Here is a 23,929-nt window from a genome sequence, read left to right as displayed (position 1 = left end):
TTACAATATTAAGATAATTCCTTCTAAATCTTAATCTGAAGGAAAGAAAAATCTATTGATAAATCAAAGGTCAAAGAGAATCAAAATTTTAATCAGAATGTGAAATACTTCATTAATAATTCGTAATTCAGTAAGAAATTTGGTTGAATATATCAGCTGGAAGCAAAGTAGATTTTATATATTGCTATTGAGGTAAAGAACAGGATTTACCTTCCTGGAAATGGAAAGTAGAATAAGGCTTGGAGGTTAATTAGAGCTGTGTGCAGTCCTTGTTAAACTGACACAGAATGCAGGTTTACCTGAAAATATAGAAGCTGGGTTAGCTATCTTGATAGCTATTTGGCCAGAATATCAAACCTTTCAGTCACATACAGTGGCTCTCTCTTTGATGACTTCCACAATTCCTTTTGTGCATTCGCACATGACTTTTCTCTGTCCAGAAACTGCGCTGAAAGAACTCTCTGCCCCGAGTATTCCTCAAATTCTGTTAAGACCTTGACAGGGCATCCATATTTTCACTGCAAAAACTAATACCACCTTTTGTTATTTGCTTTCCGTGATGAAATATCTGCATCACCACCATCCCCTACCCATCAATCGCCCAACCTGCTCCTTCAGTAATGGTTGCAACCCCTGACGAAATGCTAGTTCACTTCAAAGCTGCGTGTTATCTACCTGAGTTGTGACGTGCCACCCAAAACACTATTCCCCTCACTTCCGTGAGAACTGGTGCAGTTCTCCATCTGCCTAGCTTCCTGTTGCAATAAACAACTCAAAAGTGAACTGTATAAATTAATTAAGTTAACTACATCAGTCATCCATACAAAGTACTTTTAATATGTCAACGAAAACAAATCATAATCAGACTCAAAATTTCCTCAACACCTTGGTTGAGAAATATACAGTTCCAGAGAGAGAGAGAGCAAGGCAGAGACACACAAAGAGAGACAGTGAGTATGAGCATGACCGATGTACAGTTGCTCACTAAAGTAAGTACAACCCTCAAATTTCAGCAACCATTTTATTATATCTTCTCAAGGGACAACACTGTAGAAATGAAACATCAATATAACTTAAAGTAGTCACTGGACAGTTTGTATAGCAATATAGATTTACTATCCTCACACACTACACCTCACAGTGAATATGTCCAAATATTCCCAAAGTGGGGTGACGGCAGAATAGTGGTTAGCTCTGTTGCCCAACAAAAAGAAGATTGTGGGTTTGATTCCCAGACCTGGGGGCCTTTCTAAATTTAGAACTTTCTAAAAGTTCTAAATTGCTCATAGGTCTGAGTGTCATTGTGAGCGATTGCTTGGCTTTGGCTCTATGTGTTGGCCCTGAAATGGTCCAGGGTGTTCCTCTGCCCAAAGTGAGCTGGGAATTACTCCAGCCAATGTGACCCAGAAATGGATAAGCAGTAGAAAATTAATGAACTTTCCCAAAGTGTCAATATTTTGTGTGAGCACCATTGTTATCTAACACTGCATTAATCCTCTTGGGCATGGAGGTATACTTGTGGTTCCTAGAGTCTCCTAGAGTAAATCTGGAGGCAGATCGTTCAGTTATCAGGCTCCTCTTCTATGGAACCAACTTCCAGTATCGGTCTGGGGACTATTTAGTAATTTTCAAGACCAGGCTTAAAACTTCTCTATATAACAGACCTTATAGTTAAAAAGTTAAAGTTTATTTAGTCTTTCGCTATGCTGCTATCGGCTTAGACTGCTGGGGGAAGCACCGAGCACCTCTCTCCCTCCCCCTTGCATGCACTGACATACTGCTAATCATTTTTCCCCAAAGTTCTTGTTTCTCCCACCTCACCTCCTCTTTCTCCCTGTCCTCATCCTGCAGGTGGTGAATCATCGCTACCCCATGTTCCTGCAATGCCTGCTGCTCTCGTATTTCTATATAATTTCTCTGTAGAGTATCTCCTCCTCCTGCTCTCGTTCTCTCCTTACTCTGCTCAATCCCCCCGCCCCCCCAACTTTGGTTCTGCCCAAGGTTTCTGCCTCTTAACGTTTTTCTTTGCCACTGTCGCCAAGTGCTTGCTCATTGGGGGATCTGTTGGGTTTTATAAATTATTATTATTATTTTTTTAAGTTTTATACTTAAAGAGTTTGGTCTAGACCTGCTCTATATGTAAAGCACCTTTATGTAACTTTGTTATGATTTGACACAAAATAAATAAATCTGATTGGATTTGAGTTCACCAGAGCCACTCAGGTTGCTACTGGAGTTAGGTCTGGAGCCATACCTGACTACTCCTTCAGCTTCACCTTCAGCTCCCTCAGCAAGGCCATTGCGGTGAGTTTCGGATCATTATCATGTTAGAAAACTCATGCTCATGCTCTTTTTCGAAATGTCACAGTACATGTTGCAATTCATGTTATCCTCAATGAACTGCAGCTCCGCTGTGCTAGCACCACTCATGCAGCCCCAGCTCGTAGCATGACCACCATGCTTGACTGTAGGCAAGACATAATTATCTTGGTACTCCTCACCAGGGTGCCACCACATATCACAACTTTTTATTGCATTTTCTTTCAATTTTGTTTATTTTGTAATTTTGTTTGTAACCCTCACATTAATACTATTTTTTTTCTTCCAACTATGCTTCCCAACTGATTTAACATATTCAATTCTATGGTAATATATCATTTCAAATGGATAATATCAGGATTTAATATTCAACCTAAACAGAGACAGACAGGCAGAGAATCTAAACCACTCATGATTACTAATATGGCTGATGAGACACTGGCAGAGCACAATTTTACAGTGATGTCATGTTACAGCGATAGTGCTTGTTGATGAGCAACAGTGTGCTCTCCTCCATATTGGCAGCCTCTGTCTCCCTTTGTGTGTGTGTGTGTGTGTGTGTGTGTGTGTTTGTGTTTGTGTGTTGGCCAAGGACATACGGACAGGGAAAATAATACATAATTTACAAGTGTTCAGAGGTGAAAAGAAATAATTTAGTTTTGCAGGTCAACAAACGCACATCAACCTTCATTTCACGCATTCCGTAGGAAATGGCGTATATCCGCCATTGCTCTACTGCGTTTTCTACAGGCGAGTATAAACACGCGCGCGCAACAAATGACGTAGTACTCAATTTGTGAAACCTCTGACAGATTCCGATGGATGTCTTTGCACAGTGTGATAGCGGGCCAGCGCAAATAGTTTTTATTGTGTTTTCAACGAGAATGTCCTTCGAGGTACTAGTTTGGGATTTGACAAGCAACACATATTCATCCGCTTCCACATGAGTGTCAAGAGCACAGGAGTACCCGGATGGAGTGTCATGGCCGCCGACTCTGTGGTTCCACAGAGAAGAGAGAAGGAAAGCAAACGTTTCCACGGTGTGTTTTTTAAGCGTCACCTTCTTTTCATAATGTTGGACGTTGATCGGATGTCGCTTCAACTTCTATCGAGTTCATAGTAAGACACACGAGATCTTCCGTAACTTTGAATGCCTTGGCGTGGGTGGGGGCTTCATTTTGGTTTAAAAATAACTGCTTATCAAACTCCGTAGACATTAACATTGCCATGAATTGTCAGATATAATTCCCTGTACTGAACCGAAACTTGGCACAGCACAAAAAAAACGGAGAGCGCCGACTCCGGATCCTTTGTTGCTGTGCCCACAGCCAGTAATGCTCCCTCCAGACGTAGCCTTCCTCGCCTTTACTAACTTGAGCGACTGTTGAGCAAGTGACTCTGAAAAGTAAACCTAAATTGAATTAGGATGTAGCACTTTAATGTTAAGATGGACAGTCGCATTCCTGCTACATGTTGTACTTGTCAGCGTGTTCGAGGCTCAATGGAAATGCGGTGTTGATACGATTAAACTTTTTCCTCATCTCCCCGCTGCATTAATATCTGTCCCGTGTAGATCGTGCCGGCAAGCGGTAGCCTACCTGTCTGCCACCAAGGTGTTCACTGCCCCTACATAGCATCATTATTCTGTCCTTATTTGGTGTTTACTTTAGTACAAAAAAAAACAAAAAACAAAAACAAAAACAAACAAACAGTGTTGTATCATGCATTATCCCCATTAGTTTAATATGATTCTGGAACTAGCATATAATTCCCATTCTTTTTTCAAATGTACTATGTTATGGATAAAGAAAGTGTGTATCACAAGTGTCTACAGAAATTAAATATAATTGGGCTGAGGGAGCTGGTGCAGATAAGTCATGAAATGATGGCAGCCATTTTTTCATCCAACATGGCTTCCTCAGATCCAGCGCTTTGACAGCTGACAAAAGTCTCCTGCTGAACTTACATGAATATTTTAAAGTATAGAGTTAAATGCCAGCTCTGATACATGTCATCAACATTGTGTGTTCAAAAGCCCTGTTGTACTGATGCCTATTTAAGAAGCAGAAAAGCGCTGTTGCCCCACAATAAAAAGGTAGTGGGTTCGGTTCCTGGGCCTGGGGCCTTTCTGTCCAGAGTTTGAATGTTCTTGTGTGGGTTTCCTCTGGGTACACTGGTTTCCTCTTACCATCCAAAGACATGCATGTCTAGGTTGATTGGTGACTCTAAATTTCCCGTTGGTGTGAGTGTGTGTGGTTGTTTGTCTTTGTATGTTGTTTTTTATTCTTTGTTTGTTTGTTTGTTTTATTTTTTTTTTGTCATATTGTTGATTACCATTTGGACGAAAACATTTTTGTGGCAAAAGGAAGCTAACACTGGTTCTACAAAAACACTATACTGCTGTGACAGATGGTGATTTTACCATTAATGTGATCTGCTCTACAGCCTTGGGTCTAAGGTGATAGAAAATACTGAAAAGGCCAGTTTCAGTTTCCCACATGCTATGTGACATGTTTACACTGTGTCTTTTATCTAAGCAGGAATCTAGTGTATATTAAGTGTTGAGCAGTACTAATGTAAAAACAACTCCAACTCCATTGTAACTATTGAAGTATATAAACATATGTAAATAAAATGTCAAAAGCACATCATCATAGCCAGTTGCAATATGTTTACAATAAAAGTAAGTTGAAGTTAGTAATTAGTTATAATACCAATGAAAGCAATATTAAGTTAGTAATGTACCAATTCCAGCTTCACATTATCCCATTGTGGTAGAGACCTTATGAACTGTCTAATCTTATCTATTAATCTATTTTCTAGTGCAGTTTCTTATGTAATTAATTGTTTTTGATTTGTATGAACTGTAAACAACCATTCACACATTTACAATCTAGATTGGAAGAAACATGGGAACCCCTGCTACTTCCCATAACAAATGGTAACTGGAGTCAGGAGGTAGCACCTGAATAGTTTGAATTCCTTAGTAGTCACAAGAAACATCTTCTGATGTGAACCACACCTTATAAGATCTCTGGAGACATTGTTGGTTCTGAAATTACCATGTTAACTGCAGCAGCATCCAGATCATGTTCTGTAATGTTCGCTGCACAATGCAAAATATCTTCTTCTATGATGATGTTCTCTGACTGATAAAGACAATTCTTTCCCACCATTTCACCTTTAAGCTAGTCAGCTAGCTAGTTATTCTAAACTGCATCTCTATGTACATTAAGGTCACCTGGGGTTTGTGCCGTAAAGTTTGTCATTAGGTTGTACACTTGGCAAGCAGTTTCATTTGGAGAGTGGCTCATTGAGCATTGAGGATAATCCTTGATCTTTGATTAGTCGTTACTACAGCTAAAGAATGCTTGGTTCAGTGTCCTTGATTCAACTTCTGCCAGTCTGATCTTCAGTCATTAAATTTTGGTGTCATGTGCATACTAGGGTATGGAAACTAAATCTGTGCAGAGTGTAATGAGAAAAGTGCCTGATTCAATTCCTTTTAGTCTCTGTTCAAGACCTTTTTTAAGAAATATGACATTAACAGGAGCTTTCAGGAATAGGGCATAACTGCCTGCTTAAAAAGGTGTGGTGAAATGAGCTTGATTCATCTTCAGTAAAATGCCATTTAATCCTATTTGTACATTATTTGTTACATTATTATTATTATTACATTATCATTATTGTCACTGTAGTTAGTTATGTAGTTTTGGACAAATTTTTATTGCATCTTCTCTCCTGATCTCTTCTGCCTCTTAAGTGCCTTGATATAAGTCTTATGATTTGACGCTATATAAATAAATTTGATTTGATTTTCAGTGGATGAATGTTAATCATCCACATCCACAGAATGACATGAAAGGCCTTAACACAACTCATTCAGACTATACTGCCTGTCTCATTAGTAACCTGATGTGTTTGTGGTATAAGCTAATTTCTTATGGTTTCTATACTAATTGTCTGTACGGTCAGAAAATTTATACAGAATTTGCCAGTGACATATATTCAGCAGATTATTGAGATGATTACCTGTTGCATGTCCAATGGGGCTGCTTATAAGGAGTTGACATTTATCTGGTTTTTCTTCACTCATGGTGGAAAAGAAAACAGGTCTTTGAAAGGAAAGATTAATGATAGTTTTTTGAGTTTTTTTTTTTGCTAAGTGTGTTTTTGATTGTGTAATAATGTTATTATTAATAATTAAATAAATTATTAAATAAAATAAAATTAGACACTATACATAATAATAATAATAATAATAATAATAATAATAATAATAATAATAATATGGTAATATTTAACTCTCAAGTAGGGCTGGATGATATAGCCTGAAGAAATATTCCTTAATTTCTGTTGATACAATGTAATTTTGATATTGATATGGAGATTATAAAAGTCACAGAAAAACTGCCTTGAATTGTTTTGTTTCCATGAGACATTTGTACCTATGATTTTGTGAAAAGCTTTTTTGCCAAGTTGATGAAACCTCTTATAAAACTACATAATATTTTAGATAGGAAAACTGAGCAAGTAATTAATTATGGTAAACCTTTTATTTGTATTCAGCTTTCAAACAAGAAAAAAAATCACAGTCAAACAAAAAACTCAGATTTATATTTTTATATCTTTTAACTAGCTTTAAAAAATACGCTGACTATTTTATTTTTGTTTGAATAGAATGTAACAAAAGTGCCTCAGCCACGATAATATGAAAAGTGCTCCAAATTGCTACAGAATACAGAAAAACCACGAGCAACAATAAAAATACATGTCGGGTGGTGTTGATGTTGTCTTGGGCACACGTGAACTTAAGCTTATAAAATGCCTCATCTTCAGGCTCACAGATTATTTTCTGAAGGTTAACTTTCAGACTCAGGTGGACAGATTTGATATGTTCCCATTAATCGATGGCTCCTCTGAAGTACGTTTAGCAGCACAGTGAATCCTTAAGTTTATTTGTTCTTTGATAACTGAAGCTCTTCCACACACTGAATTATTCATTTCTCTCCCGTCAACAATTCTATCTGCATATTCAGTAACATTTGTATTGCAGTCAGAGATGCACGTTTAGCAGCCAATGTTGAGCCCCAGCCCACAACAACTAAACATGGCTTTGTGCCTATGGTGATGTCATGACTCACCAATGTTGCCTGTTGTGTTCTGCTCTGAATCTCAGTCATTGACAGATCATGTAAATAATGTATATCGAAATATTGGAAATGCCCATATCATCATTCATTCATTCATCTTCAACCACTTTATCCATTTCCGTGTGGGGTGCTGGAGCCAATTCCATCTCGTGCTGGGCGAGGGCTGGGTACACCCTAGACAGGTCGCCATTCCATCGAAGGGCCATATCACTTTCTATTGATCAATTTATTGTCCAGCTCTTCTTGTTAAATGATCAAACAATCTGTGTGAACTGTTTATTCTGATACATTTTGAGTGAATACATATTTTCATGCTGGAATCTCAGATCACACATTTGAAATGAGTGCATGTATTGAACATTTTACATCTGAAAAACTGAGTCATCTTTTGTGTCTTTCTTTCAGGCATCATGGCCACATGACAAGAGCCACCTCTTCAGAGATGATATGAATTAATGTTTGATACTTTCCTAAAGAAATACAGGTAACAAAAACAATAACTTTTCAATAATAATTTATTCTTACTGCAGCCTTAAAAAATTTCATTTGTTCACCACCAAATTGTAGAAAACCCTCCAGACACTTCACATATACAGACATGGACAAAATTATTGATACCTTTCCGTTAATTAAAGAAAAACACACAATGGTCACTGAAATAACTTGGCACTGACAAAAGTAATAATCGGTAAAAGTGAAAATCAAGAAATGAAAATCAGACATTGCTTTTGAATTGAAGTTCAACAGTCATATTAAAAAAACAAATTAATGAAACTCTGTAACTCTTGAGAGACTTCTGCACTTGTTGACAGGTATTTTGGCCCACTCCTTATGAACAAACTGCTCTAGCTGTGGTGCCTTCTCCACACTGCATGTTTCAGTTCTTTCCACAGATGTTCATAGAAGGCCAGTTAAGAATAGTCCAATGTTTTGTTCTTAGCCATTCTTGAGTATTTTTGAGGAGTTTGGATCATTATCCTCTTGGAGGACCCATGACCTGCGACTGGGCATCACATCTCGCTCCAGAATCCTGTGATAGTCTTGAGATTTCATTGTGCACTGAACAGATGCAAGACAACCTGTGCCAGATGCAGCAAAGCAGCTTCAGAACATAACTGAGCCTCCTCCATGTTTCACAGTACGTACGGTGTTCTTTTCTTTGTATGCTTCCTTTTTGCGTCTGTGAATATAGAGCTAATGGGACTGAAGCACCGGTTTCTTCAATTTGTCATCAGTTTTTCTTGTTCAAGAGGTACCATCATTTATGTCCAAGCCAGTTTCATTAGTTAATTTTTTAGAATGATTCTTTTGAACCACAATTCAAAATCAATGTCAGATTTTTATTAGTTAAGTAAATTTCAGTACATTTTTATTTATTACTTCTGTCAGTTTCAAGTCATTTCAGTGACCATTGTGGGTTTTCCTTTCTTTAACGGAAAGGTACCAATTTTGTCACGTCTGTAGAAGTGGGACCCAACAAATCCTTCCATGAGCAAGCTCTTGGTGAAAGTGGAGGGAAAAACTTTCTTTAAGAACGAGACAGAGTAGGCAGAGCCATCTGCTTCGTCCATCTTATTGGTAAAAACTTTTATCAAAACGTCCAACATATTATGAATAAATTTACTGAAAAAAAGTGCCCTTAACCCTATGTCAGACTTTTTTTTTTTTTTTTTTGCTTCCTGTGTTCTGCTTTCTACTGGAATTTAGGACCACTGAAACTGCTCCAGCTCATTCAGATTTGAAGGGTGCCTTCTTTCAATTATTGTTTTGAGATCTTTCCAGAGGTGAAGGGATTTAGGTCTGGAATCACTACTGGCAATTTTAGGGGTCTCCAGAGCTTTGCCTTATTTTTTAATGTAGCGAGATTGTCTGCCTCCCTACATTTAAGATTGACTCTGAAGGCTAGTTCTACAGGAGTGTTAATAGCATAAAGCTCTGCCTACTGCTCTTCTCTTGGAGACTCTAGGAACAAAAGGCAAAGTGAGAGAGCAAAGTGATCTGCTGGGAAAATAGGGAACATTCTCTGTAACAAAATATTATTATTTATGGGCAAATGCAGCATGAAATCCCACCAGGACAAGTATGAACTTTCATTCTGCTGGAAGACTCTTTGTTGGCGAACTGGTAGTTGATTATTTGTTGATTAGTTAATTTTGTCCACACCCCATAAACACGGGTCAGCCAAATTGCATTAGATTAGGGAAATTTACAGAAGCATTAGACATACACTCACCGGCCACTTTATTAGGTACACCATGCTAGTAACGGGTTGGACCCCTTTTTGCCTTCAGAACTGCCTCAATTCTTCGTGGCATAGATTCAACAAGGTGCTGGAAGCATTCCTCAGAGAGTTTGGTCCATATTGAAATGATGGCATCACACAGTTGCTGCAGATTTGTCGGCTGCACATCCATGATGCGAATCTCCCGTTCCACCACATCCCAAAGATGCTCTATTGGATTGAGATCTGGTGACTGTGGAGGCCATTTGAGTACAGTGAACTCATTGTCATGTTCAAGAAACCAGTCTGAGATGATTCCAGCTTTATGACGTGGCACATTATCCTGCTGAAAGTAGCCATCAGAAGTTGGGTACATTGTGGTCATAAAGGGATGGACATGGTCAGCAACAATACTCAGGTAGGCTGTGGCGTTGCAACGATGCTCAATTGGTGCCAAGAAAATATTCCCCACACCATTACACCACCACCACCAGCCTGAACCGTTGATACAAGGCAGGATGGATCCATGCTTTCATGTTGTTGACGCCAAATTCTGACCCTACCATCCGAATGTCGCAGAAGAAATCGAGACTCATCAGATCAGGCAACGTTTTTCCAATCTTCTATTGTCCAATTTCCATGAGCTTGTGCAAATTGTAGCCTCAGTTTCCTGTTCTTAGCTGAAAGGAGTGGCACCCGGTGTGGTCTTCTGCTGCTGTAGCCCATCTGCCTCAAAGTTCGACGTACTGTGCGTTCAGAGATGCTCTTCTGCCTACCTTGGTTGTAACGGGTGGTTATTTGAGTCACTGTTGCCTTTCTATCAGCTCGAACCAGTCTGGCCATTCTCCTCTGACCTCTGGCATCAACAAGGCATTTCCGCCCACAGAACTGCCGCTCACTGGATATTTTTTCTTTTTCGGACCATTCTCTGTAAACCCTAGAGATGGTTGTGCGTGAAAATCCCAGTAGATCAGCAGTTTCTGAAATACTCAGACCAGCCCTTCTGGCACCAACAACCATGCCACGTTCAAAGTCACTCAAATCACCCTTCTTCCCCATACTGATGCTCGGTTTGAACTGCAGGAGATTGTCTTGACCATATCTACATGCCTAAATGCACTGAGTTGCCGCCATGTGATTGGCTGATTAGAAATTAAGTGTTAACAAGCAGTTGGACAGGTGTACCTAATAAAGTGGCCGGTGAGTGTATAAGAGACAATAGTAGCATTAAACAATAACTGGAATGGTTAGATGAGCCAGAAACAATAAATTGGAGTATATAAATAAATCTAAAAAAAACAAAATTAAACCAGCATATGTACAAGAAAAAATTGCACAATTCAACTATGCTATTGCACATTTTTTTTATTGGGCTAATAGACTGTGTGGTTTGCTGACTACTGTTTGTTGAGTAGTGTGAAAACTGAAGGTAGGAAGGACCTGGGGTAATGTTCCCTCATAAATACTTTTAATACTGTATAGTGCAATACAGTAGCACTGATGACAGTATCTGAAATGATGGTACAGTTTTAGTTTCGTTGAAAACTGAACATTAAACTTTGATGGCGATTTTATTATAGAGGACCACTTCACCATCCTGCATGAGGTGTTGGCCACTTGCACTGTAATGCACAAGTGCACCCTGCAGCCAAAGCTAAATAGCATTAAATCATGTGATTGCAAACCAACTTATTGACAGTATGATATGATATAGTGTCCAGAAAATGAAGTTAGTAACTAAAGAAAAAGTAAAAAAAAAAAACAAAAAAAAAAAAACGCATAAAGCTCCACCATATCCATTTTGAGTACCAGTTGAGAGCTTTAATGATTCTGGAATTTGTTAGTAAATGTGTTGTTTGTAGTGTACGATCAAATCAAAACTTGAATCTTAGTGGTAAAAGTTTCATCATAAAGTCAAATATATTATCAATAAAATTATTAACAAAAAATATGTATTGCGATAGCAATACTTGAAAATATAACTTGGTAGAAATTGTTTAAAATTCACCCTATACTTTAATATAGTCATTTATCCATAGATTTACTCTGTTGAAAAATCCATCTATTGAATTATTTATTGAATTCTTTTGAATTTTTAACATCTCTAACATAAATTGTTATTAGGGCTATCTGCCATAAGGACCTTTTACTGTAGGTAATTTGGTTGGTGTGGTATAATAGAAATTGCTGGATGAATGAGCCAAGGGCTTCAATAATGTAAGTTGTTTGACACATAACACAAGAGTGACTATTTACAGACGAACACATGTTGAACATACTACAGTATGTTCAGTACAGTACAGTATCATGACAATGATACATTAGAGAGCGACTGGTTGGTTACTATTGTTAAAAAAAGAAAAAAGAAATTCTGGTAAAGCATGCCAATACACTAACTTTGTCATCCCCATTTTAAGTTGGCATACTATAAAAACAAGTTTCAACTTTTCTTTGACATTTGAAAGGTGTTAGTTAAAATAATGTAAAGTCTAAAAAGCTGACCAAAAATTCGTGCAAGTTCATTGTAACCAGTCATTGCAACAAATGATTCTATTTTTTCTTTGTGTCAGAATGAATCCACACATTAAAATGTACATGTTGACTGAAGGTTTGCACTCACCCATGCCATTGGCAGCACAGAGTTGTTTTTTTTTTAATATGTATAAGAAATGAGAAATGTGCTGGTTTCCAAAGAGTTATACCCAGGAGAAAATTATTTTTTGGGGACATGGAGACTGATTCATTCTCATAAAATAACTAACCATATTTTTGTAAATCGAACAAATAATTAACCATAAAACAAAATTACTGTATCAATATCTAGTAAAGGTTGAAGGATTTGGCTACAAGATGCATTCAAGAGCATTAATTTAACAACGGTTAACTGTGCTATGCTAGGCCCAGTGAATTTCCACAGAAGGGAAGTCCAATGAGCTGCAACTTGGGTAGCTTCTTAATTAGGTACAGGTCACGGTGCTGCTGGCTGTGTAGCTTGGTCTTTGTTCTCTTTAAGAGTTAGCTGCTCAATGCTAAGTCTGGTCTGTAGCTCTTGGTTCTTATAAAGTCAGCAAGCAGACTTTGTTTAACCTGCCGGAGCAACAATTTACTTGTTTGCTGTCAGTCACTTTAGGGTTAGTCAGGCTGTTGTATTGCTGCTTTCTAGAAAAGGGTTCAGTATCTGTCTGTAGGCCACACATAGTTTGGCCTGGTGACATCATGTGTTAAAGGCAAAACAGTTACCCATGGTAGTTGGATGTTGGATCCAGCCGGGAGAAATGACATTGCCGCGAGAAATGAACAAACTTCTCTACGAGTCCCTGGTGGCTTAGAGGTTTATTCCACTCAATCCATCACATCATGAGTACAGTCACATTACAAGGTAGTCTAGAAAATTTTGGAATGCACTTTCTTTTCATCATTATTTTATTGATATTAATTCAACCAGTGGTTCACTGATATGATCAGCAATTGCCTGAATCATTACAGGGGCCTTAAAGTATATACATAATGCATAATTTTTCTAATTGAAACCAGCATTATAAGTGAAGTGCTCTGTCTATATTTATGATAAACATATTGGATTTCTTCTCACAGATATCTGCAAATCAAACAATGGAAGAAGACCTCATAATACCTCGAGACTCTGCCAGAAACTGCAATATATCAGTAATAGAGGATGATAAGGTAAAAGACTTTGTGTATAAGCATTTCGGAGAAGTGACAGATGGGTCACTCTTCAACAATGCAGTAGATTCTACCATTAGGGAACATGGAGTTTCCACCAAGAAAGAGAAACAAACTCTCAACAAAGCCTCTTGTAAAATCCAACAGGGGGCTGTGTTTTCTGGAAAGATTCTGAGTTTTGGATGCTCAGTGTGTAAAGATGATTCCACATATAGTCCTAATGATCTCCTTAAACATTTTCGAGCAGCTCATAAAGGAATTCTTCCCACATACCCTTGTGACCTGTGTGGCTTTGTCACAAATGAATTTTCTGCACTTCAACGCCATCGAATTGAACACAGAAATACCCTGGTTACATGTGAACTCTGCAACGATGATGTTCAGTATTCATTGCTTTTGCTGACAAGACACTACATCATGTGTCACAGTCTAAATGGACAATTTAACTGTGACTGGTGTGAGTTTACCACTGTTGATGCAGGGACATTTGTTCAGCACATCCACCATCATAATGAGAGTCCTTGGAAGTGTTCAAAATGTAGACATATCAGCTTGAATGAAGAGGATCACCAGAGGCATGTGAAAGCTCACTTGGGCACATTCCCTTTTACTTGTCAAATCTGTGGATATGGTACAGTAAGAAGTGAGTATCTTGACAAACACACTGCAGCTGTTCACAAACAGGAGGCAGAGAAAAGGAATGCATGGAAGGCTATTGAAGACAATAGCACTTCAGCAAATTCATCTGCAGCCTTAAAAGCTTTGCTAAAAAAAAGTGGGGAGGATGTTCAGAGGACAACAAAACTTAACTGTCTTTCTGGAAATTTGACCAACCAAAATGGCAGGCTAATCAAGGCAGAGCTTTCCTTAGAAGAGACCCACCACTGTGCTGATGGGACTACAGTGAAAAAGGACAACAATTGGAATAAAAGCCCTAATAACACAGAGAAGATATCACCAGTAATGTTACATGAGTGTGACAACTCTACAAACTCTGATTCTGCGAGCCACACAAATCCTAATGGCCTGACTGTTCTGATGGTTAAAAACAAAATCTCTCTTCCCCCCAACTGTACAACCAAAGTGATGGGATTCAAAATTGTTGATGGCAAGAAGCATTTAGTTCTCAAAGTAATCCCAGCAGCAAAACAGGACTCATCCATTCAGAATCAATCCTTGCTTGAAGAAGTGGGTTTTCTGGCAACAAACCCTGTGTTGGATAAAAGTAAAAACTCTATTGAGAATGGGGACTGTACTGATAGCAAGAGCTCGACATCACATTGCTTTGCTGTTTCACCAATAGGTGGATCTTGCATACAGGTTGATCAAGATGATATTATGGCAGTAAAAGTAAAGATCGAAGAGGAAGAAACATCTATTTACAACCTTGATTCCACCCCACAGAGAGATGTTGCTGGAGAACAAACTAATTCTTCACTAGGTGTGTCTTCAACTTCCACAGAATCGTTATATCCCATGACAAATTACTCTGATCATGTGGGTGATCAAAGTCACCCCCAAACAACCTGCTCAGAGAGAAATACATTTGACAATAGTTCAGTATCTGCAACGTTAAACTGTAATGCAACCAGCCACAGTGGTGGTAAAATCAGTAATATATTGTGTTCTGGAAAAGTCACTAGCTTATCTTCAGAAATTGTTAGAGAAACCTTGATTTTTGAATCAGTCTCCAGAAAGACTGCTGAGAACTGTGGGGTTGCAAGTGACTTATCATTTAGTCACCCAGTGGCAGATAAATTTGGTGATGAACAAGACAGAAATTCTTGTAATACTGTCAAAAAAGATGACAAAGTGTATCAGAGTACCCCAGCAAAGACTAATAGGTTTAAAACTGAGATCAAAAGTGAAAATGACAAGCAAAATTTTCAAAGGCTTTCAATAAATCTGGTTCATCTATCAGGGTCATCTGTACCAAATTCAGGTAGCTGTAGAGATGGTGACACGGGTTCTGAAAACTGCACTCAAAAGTCACTAAACCAGGAAGTGTTTAACTTTCATAACTATTCCAAGGAAACATTCTGTCCTTTGCCCAACACTCCACAAAGCTCTGAACACTCAGCAATTAAAAGTATTAATGAATCACCACAGTTTAGCTTGGCATTGGCTGAGTCTCCACAACCATTCACAGAAAGTGGCAATAGAGAAACAGATCAAGAAAAACATCAAGAGGACGTTAAGAAGGTGCCAAGTAGTGACATTAATGCTGATGAGAGCACCGCTAGCATTGATGATCCTACCAAAGAGGATGAAAATCTTGAGTCAGTTCTCCAAGACTTCAATATAATCAAAATTGAGGAGGAGAGTATTCCTATATCCAAAAAAATACCAGAAACAAAGAGTACGTCAACTATTTGTGGGAGTTTTGTTGAAGAACATTCAGATGCCATCATTAACCAACAACTTAACAGAGAAAGATTTACATCCTCAAGTGCAAACGATTCTTTGAAACAAACAAAAACCACACTACGAATTCTTCAATTGCCAGAGGGTCAGCAGTCAGTACTCCTGAGGACTAGTGAGAGTAGATTGGCCATGCCAGTGCAGGTCAAGACAACTCCAGGTTTCAAACTTATAGCAAACTCTGCAAATCCTCAGATAAATGTATCTTACATGAAACCGGGGACAGAAAGATCATGTAACCAAACTGATGTAAGCTCAACTCCAAAATGCCGGAGGCTAAATGTATCAACACCAATGGCAGGACCTGCTGAAAAAGCAGCATCTCTTCTCTCTGCAGTTCAACCAGGTCTCGGCACCACTTCAAATCACTACCTTATCAACAGCCCAGGTTTAAAGGGTCCTGTGCTCCTTTCAAGCACACCACATAATGTACCTACAGACAGATCATCAAAGTTGCAACCTACTTGCTATTTGGTACAGAGGTCTGTTCCCTTTGTTCACAACCCCAGTATTCCTGGTCTCAGACTGGCAAGTACACAACTCCCACTGAACTCAAGGCCAGTTCTGGCCATGCCTGTGAGCTCTGTAGACAAAACAAGCAGCATACAGCCTGGTCGTCAAGCATTCTTGCTCCGGTACATTTCTCCACCCAAATCTGGCCTACTTCTGAACAACCAAGAGAAAAAGAATGGGACTCAGAAGAATGGTAGCCAAACCAGTGAAAGTAATGGAAACAAAGTCATATTTAAAATTGTCACTCCTTCAGGTAGCCTTCTTACAAGTGGTGCTACAACCTCAAGCAGTCAGCCAATGTTTTTGGCAACCAGACCTCAGACCCAGTGCTTTCTTGTATCATCAAACAAAACTAATGCAAATGCCAGCAATGGAGTCAAAAAGTTGATCACCCTACATAAAACTGCACAAAAAGATGTCAAGGAACCTTGCATTTCACTCCCTCAGATGAATCTAAAGACTCAACAATGCGAAGCAGACAAACCAATTCTTGCCCCAAGGCCAATACGGCCTCCAAGCCAAAGGAAAAGGCGCAGGAAACCATTATTTGATGAACTTCCAGCACCAGTGCATAAAGCCAGGAGACTCACAAACAAAGTACTGACTGAAAAGGAAACTGCTGTGTTATGGAAACCTATAGCCAAAGAAGTTGAAAGGACGCTGAGACTTGTCCCTTTCAGTTCTGTACAGCAGATCAAATGTCCTCGCAGATACCAACCTGTAGTGGTGCTCAACCATCCAGATGCTGACATTCCCGAAGTGGCCAATATCATGAAGGTAGTGTACAGGTACAAAGGTGCTGTTACTAAGGTCTCTCTGTCTCAAAAAACAATCCAGGAACTCTCTGAGCTTGGTGCTCAAGAGAAGGATTACTCAACCAAAGGTGTGTTGTCTCACAGCGATGAGCCAAGACCAGTTCAGAGCTCTGTCAGAGAGCGATTCCTTTTGAAACTGAAGTTAAGGAAAAAAAGCAAGAAGAAGTATGAGGTTGTTAAAACATCAGGTTGTAGACAGGAGTCTGTGGTCTTTGACTGTTGGTTTTGTGGACGACTCTTCAACAGCCAGGAAGACTGGATTGGACATGGCCAGCGGCACCTCATGGAGGCAACCAGAGACTGGAATAAACTGTTCTGAAAGTTTCCATCACTTGAAATGGCTTGATGTTCTGCTCATTTTGATGTGGAGCAAGTGTTTGAAGTTGTATATTTTAATGACCATCCCTTATTTGTTTGTTCATTTCCTGCTAATGTAAATACATATTTTTGGGTGAATTATAGTTTGTCTTTTCATAGGTGCATATTCTGGTTATATACTGCTAGCATGATTTCCATCATGCATGCACAGGTCAAACTGTGAAAATGGTACACTGTAATTAAGAGTTGAGGTAACAGCACTGGCTAGAAGACACTATCTGCAAGGGGAAAATACAAAGTTGGATGAAATTACTCAGGTGTTTAATATTGTATTTCATATTAATTTGGTTTCTCATTTTGGTGTATAGGGTTAGGGGGTGGGGGTGTGTGTGTGTGTGTGTGTGTCTATATATATATATATATATATATATATATATATATATATAAAAGCATATAAGCATAGCCCTAGTTTGAGACTTTGTTTTTATTACCCTGCACAAGGACAAGAAACACTCTGTATAGCATGCTTGTAGACAAGCTGAGTTGTTTAGTGGTCCTGATGAAAACCCCCTCTTGGTCAAATTTTTTCCCCCTCTTAGTTAACAGGCTACAGTTTTACATAATTGTAATCTCAGAGTAGTTTACATTTTCCTTGCCAGGATTTTTGTTAACTTTTAGCATGCATTTGTCATTTGATAGGATTGGGATTTTTAATGGTTAAGTTTTTTGTCTGCAAAGTCTTTAAAATAGACAAATGGTCCTAGAGTCTGTTTAACAGGGATGCTCCATGGCTCACTGCCAGAAATACAGATCAGCCGATGATGTACCCTATGCAGTTTCATTTCAAATTACTTTGTCAGGCTCAGGCTGTTTGTCAATGAATTTGCTTTCATTTTTACATTTATTTTATGGGTTGCAAGGTTTCATTCACAAATGAATAAGCTGCTGCAAGTTGTCAACATCAAGAGAGATTTGATAGTTGTATATTGGAGACAGTATAAAAACAAACAATGCCATTGGTGCATTATTTTAATAATTTATCATTTGGAAGCTCAAAGTAATCTGCAATTATACCTCATATTTAAGTCAAAGTACATAAGTTAAATGCTGAACAAATATCCAGAACTTCACAATGCAAAATTTGAAATTTGAATTTGAAACAAAGCTAATGATGACAAGGGAAGCAAGGTAGTCAAACCCTGTCAAAAACAGCCACTACAAAATTACTCAGAATGAGCCCTCACCACTGTGGGAAATGGATACAATGTTTTTTAACCCGTGTTACTGCTGCTAGAGCTGGTTAGAACGTTGATCTTTTTTATATGATTGTAGGGGTCGGCTGGATCACCCCAAAATCTTATTTTAAAGTAAGTACAAAATGTGAGAGCAGAAAACTTTCACTGTACAGGAATAGATATGGGTGTGAAACAGCACTTTTGGACAGACTTGCAATGGAACAAATAGAAAGCTGCACAAAGGCAGGTTTTTTTTCTTCCCTTTAAACTGTTTAGAGTTTCTTGTCAAATACCTTAAGAGGTTATTTTATATTTACTAATCTTTTTGATTTCTTGCTTTATAAACATCTTGTGTGTAGTAGGGCACCCGTGTATTTCACTTTTACTGCATTAATATTGTACTTTAAATCAGCTTACTGTCATTCAGTATAATGTATATACATTTATTTTGATATTACATTTTAAGCAATTTTTTAACAGTACATGAACATCATGGCTTTTAATGATTTTTATACTTTAACATGATTATTGAACCATTGAAAATGAATGTTTTATTCTGTTAGATATGCAAAACTGAACAAATGCAAGCCATGCTAATATTTTATACTTCAAAATGATTCAACATGGCCAGACTCCAGTTACTGAAGTCCTGGCCTCAGCAGGGTCCACTTTCCACTGTTTGCCAAATGTTTATCTGGATCAAGCACTCCAGTCAGCAGAGCATTTTTATCAGTTCATTCTGAGTTACAGTCGGTAAATGGAGTATAAGTGGTAGATCCCTTTGACTGATCTTTGGGAATTACGATTAAAACCAAATATGCATGATCTGTAAATTCTCCTAGAAGGAACAGTTTCACATTGTAATACATGAATTTGCATATGCTCTTGTCTTGATGTCAAATACAGAGCTGGAATAGGGATATGATTACCCCAGTTTAGGCTGTTGGAAACAGGCAAATCAAGAAGCTGACCTATTAAGACCTCCAGACCATAACTAATGTGTTTTATCTTGGTTATGTATTAACACAAAAAATGTAAAATTGTTTTGTGGAAGTCCTGTGCAGAATTACATATTCTCATTTCCATTGCAGCACTTTTATGCAGTCAGATATGGTCATTGAGAACCATTACCAAATCTACCCATCTGTAATTTGCCAGTGAAGGTTCCTCAGATTGCTGCGTGGTGTCTGCTTTGTGGAAAAAAACGGGAACATGCGCCGACCTGAAGCCCACAGTGTCAAAAATCACAAGGGTTCCCGCAGTGTTACTGCCTTGGTTTAAGGACTTACTTTATCTCCTGAAGGAAATGTTTTTAAATGGACTTCTTCAAGTCAAGGGCTACAGTCTAAAATACTGTTAATATACTTGTAATAAAAGCAAATTTTGTCATTGTGAATTTTTTGATGTTTGATTTTAATGTGTGACAGTACTAAACTTGGCATTATGATTATCAATGCGTTGGTTGCTACAGATTGAGTTAAATGTCCTCACTTGTATTCCTTCTTCACTGCTCTCAGGTCCAAAACATTTTGGTTCTGTGAAGGAAAGAGAAGAGAAGTTTTGACGGTGTTCCCAGCTGCATACAAAAGTTCTGTCAATTGTGTGAGCCTCAAGGTTAAGTACACTCCAGTACAATTTAGCTCCCCAACTAAACCCCTCCCAAAAATCTGAATGATGACACTCCACTTACAATTTGTCTCACCCCTATGCAGAGTCGTCATGTACAGTAAACTCTTCCTCTTCAGCAGGCTGTTAATATCTTAAGGGAATCTTTACTTCATGCAAAGTGCCTCGTGTCCCTTGGCTGATTGACAATGTAGTGCATTCTCGTATTTGTCTTAGTGATTCAGTCCTCTAATAAATGTACATACCTTATAGAAGGAATGTGTTTCTGTTTTTGTTATCAGAATGATGACATAATACATTCCAATATACTATACTGCATTATAATATAGTTTAATGTTTAGAGTTTATTACTTGGTCAAGTGAAGTGACAGTATATCAACATGATATAATGATAGGTCTGAAGAGAACCACATGAGGGCAGCAGATGACCAAGTACCACAGATATCCAACCTGTCTGCAAATTAGTCAAATGTTTTCCTGAAGCTCCAAAAAAAGTGAGTTCCTGAACAGTTTGTCCTTTCTGCAGACCTTCCATCAGACTAGCAGTTAGAGCAGAACTCAGAGTGTCAAAGTGCTGCTTTCTTAGAACAGAAATTATGTTCCTGGTCAAAGACAAACTCCCCAAAGGCGTTTCACTAAGCCATATCTTTCCCATTTTTTCTCAGCTTTGAGCAGCTCTACATACATTACACCTTCTACATTGCATTGTGGGAGGTTGTATGCTTTTGCAGAAGGCTTAAAAATGTGCCCCATTTATGTCATTTAATAAACTTTATTTAATCACTAAAAACCTATTCAGTCAGCATATAATATTGAATTTATAGAACACGAATCCTTCCAGTATTCTAAGGAACAACAACCAATCACAAAAGAAACTCATAAATCTCACTGGCATTTCCACTATTGATTCATTTAGAAATCCATCTAAAGATGTGTAGTGATGACCTTCAGCAAGGCTGAACATGGGCCCTGTTTCAATAATAAAAAAATTAAGATGAGAAAATAAGGCTGCTTGACTGTTTTCTTTGGGGAAGGCAGTAACAGACTGTTAACTGTTACCTGGATGTTTTGCACTGTATTCTCAATTATTTGCATTGCGTAGTCAATGTCTTGATTAGAAGCTTTCAGGTCTTTCAGTAAAGTTGCTGAATCTTTAAGGTCCTTGTCTAATTAATCTATCTCCTTTTTGTCTCCAATATGGATGTGACAGTTTCGTCCCTGGTAATATACCTGGTAACATACTGAACTACATATACCATCCAAGTAAGTTCCTTGTGCTATTTATGCCCATAAAGGGACACACAAACACATTCATTGTTTGGGTTATTGCTTTAGTATTCGAAGAGTGGAGATTATAAATTTGTATCTTATGTTTTCCTTGCGTTACCACAGTGCTTCCTGGTCCTGGACAGTAACAAAGGACCTAAGCCTTGTTTCAGGCTGTCTTTTACAGTGCCTGAGTAATATGTAGGGAGCATGCCCAGGCCATTCCAACTGTGGGGTTGAAATGGGTTCATGGATATATTTTCTGAAATGAGCTCTTGTGCAAATGACAACTGCTGTTAGGTGTGAAAATGTGTAAATAAAGTTTGTAATGATGTTGGATATATAAAATGACTAGTGATTATTTGATTGCTTCCTATTAAGGGTGGTATGGTCCAGTGGGGGTGGGGCTGGCCTTTAAATGGAGGAGTTTCCACACTGCCTGGGCAGTCAAAGAAGGGCTGTGATGCTGTGTAGACACAGTGGTGTTTTGCTTAATACCTTGTAAATATATCTATTTTTCTACAGCATTTTTGCATTTTGTTCACATTTTCCTGGATTATAATTTAGGGGCAATAAACCACTTCATCTCTTTCCTATTGAAAAGATTCTGTTTTGCTGCCTTTTCCCCCCAACATTTTATGTTTGGACCTTTTTCAGTCAGTCTTCTGTCACACTACCCTCACTCTAGGTCATAGTGTGACATTTGGTGGGATGGCCACCTGACCCATCCCCAGTGGGGGCCGAAAGAAAATACAAATGAGGAGCAAGACAGTCAAACTTAAAACAGATACAGATACAGAAGGTGAGTTGTGGGAGACGGCTGAGGATGGAAAAGGGCCATCATCTCAGCCTTCCCATGATGTGCTGCCACAGCAGAAGACGGTCACACTACTTTGTCAGTGTATGGGTGCTCAGAGGGACCGGGAAGAAGCGATCCTGGGGGAACTCCGAGGCTTACGGTCACCTGCCACGTGGGTAGTCAGCTGCCTACACCAGTAGTCAGCTCAGTCTCCCTAACGAGAGCCGCAGCCACCAATACCAGCTCTGTGTAAAGACCCCAAGTTGCTTCCATTTCAGTTCGGTGAGGACATTGAAAACTACCTACTCTGCTTTGACCAAATTGCTAGAACTTGGGCGTGGCCAGAGACTGAGTGGGCCTACAAACTTGTGCCTTTACTAATGGGGAAGGCATTGGAGACCTATTCTACCATGGATGAAGAGCAGTCTAATTCCTACCCAGACCTTAAACAAGGCCGACTGGCCAAGTTTGACATTTCTTCTGAGATGTATCACCAACGATTCAGAGATCCAGCTGTACCCCAGGGAGAGAAGCCAACTGAAATGCTTGAAAAGTCTAAATCAACGTTGGATCAAGCCAGACCAGTGCAGCGTGGAGGACATTGGGGCCTACCACCTTACCTGGTGGTAGGCTCCCGTTCTGGAGTATCCAGAGGCAAGACAGAGACTCCACACAGAAAGGCCCATTCAGCTATATGTATTTATATATACATATAATATAGGGCCAAATCATAACAAAGATACATCAAGGCACTTTACATATAGAGCAGGTCGAGACCAAACTCTTTATAAAATGATTTAAAGAGACCCAACAGATCCCCCGATGAGCAAGCACTTAGCGGCAGTGGCAAGGAAAAACTTCCTTTAAGAGGCAGAAACCTCAGGCAGAACCAGGCTCAGGGGGGGCGGCCATCTGCCTCGACCGGTCAATATATATATTATGACTACTATATGTATTCAAAGTGAATTCAGCTAAAACTCAAATGTGATTACCAAGTGACTTCCCAGTGACTTACTTTTGAAACATTCACTAACAAACAGTAAATATTTGTTCACAAGTGCTAGAGCAGTGCCGGAGAGAGATTGGACATTGGAGGAACATATGAAATATTTACATACAAAACTCTTTAAATTAAACTTAATAAATTGGCTTCAGGACTTTGAATCTTTGATCATGTGCATGCAACGTGTCATGTAGGCAGGCTGAGGCTACAACAGCCTTCTGTAGGCATTCGAAATAGGTCATGTTCACATCAAGGACATTTACTTTATTTTTCTGACTTCTCTGCTGCTGAAGAGATTAAGGCCAGTAGCCTGTGGGTACAGCTGTGGAGGACAGCACTGTGTGGGGTATGGTTGGATGGAGAAAACCTCGACGTGAAGCATTATCTTCACCATAGATGCTTCTCATCTCACTGGGTGGATTTGACAAGGTCAGTTCAATAGAAGGGAACCCCCACCCCACCCCAGCGATTGTGCAGAACAAGTTATTGGATTTACATTTTAGCTTCTATAGTCTCACCATCTCAACCATCAACTTGTTTTTTAGACCTACCAGAC

At 38.9% G+C, this 23,929-nt stretch overlaps 1 protein-coding gene across 7 annotated transcripts; it reads left to right on the top strand.

Moving 5' to 3' along the window:
• The first annotated feature begins 3,026 nt into the window (after window positions 1-3,026).
• On the top strand, window positions 3,027-20,554 carry si:ch211-214e3.5 (zinc finger protein 518A). 7 transcript variants are annotated; one of them, XM_029527525.1, is made up of 4 exons: window positions 3,027-3,359; window positions 7,878-7,956; window positions 8,540-8,610; window positions 13,288-20,554. In XM_029527525.1, the coding sequence occupies exon 4, from the start codon at window positions 13,306-13,308 to the stop codon at window positions 17,443-17,445; it is 4,140 nt and encodes a 1,379-aa protein (XP_029383385.1). In that variant the 5' UTR covers window positions 3,027-3,359; window positions 7,878-7,956; window positions 8,540-8,610; window positions 13,288-13,305; the 3' UTR covers window positions 17,446-20,554. The 7 variants fall into 7 exon arrangements, with proteins under 7 accessions (XP_029383385.1, XP_029383382.1, XP_029383380.1 ...); XM_029527522.1 differs by having other exon boundaries at window positions 3,027-3,438; XM_029527520.1 differs by having other exon boundaries at window positions 3,027-3,438; window positions 8,413-8,610.
• The last annotated feature ends 3,375 nt before the right edge of the window (window positions 20,555-23,929 follow it).

Source organism: Echeneis naucrates, chromosome 19 (genome assembly GCF_900963305.1).
Source record: "Echeneis naucrates chromosome 19, fEcheNa1.1, whole genome shotgun sequence".
NCBI classification, from domain to species: Eukaryota; Metazoa; Chordata; class Actinopteri; order Carangiformes; family Echeneidae; genus Echeneis; species Echeneis naucrates.
The sequence above is the reverse complement of the archived record's forward strand: the minus strand, read 5'-3'. Positions and strand labels throughout refer to the sequence as shown.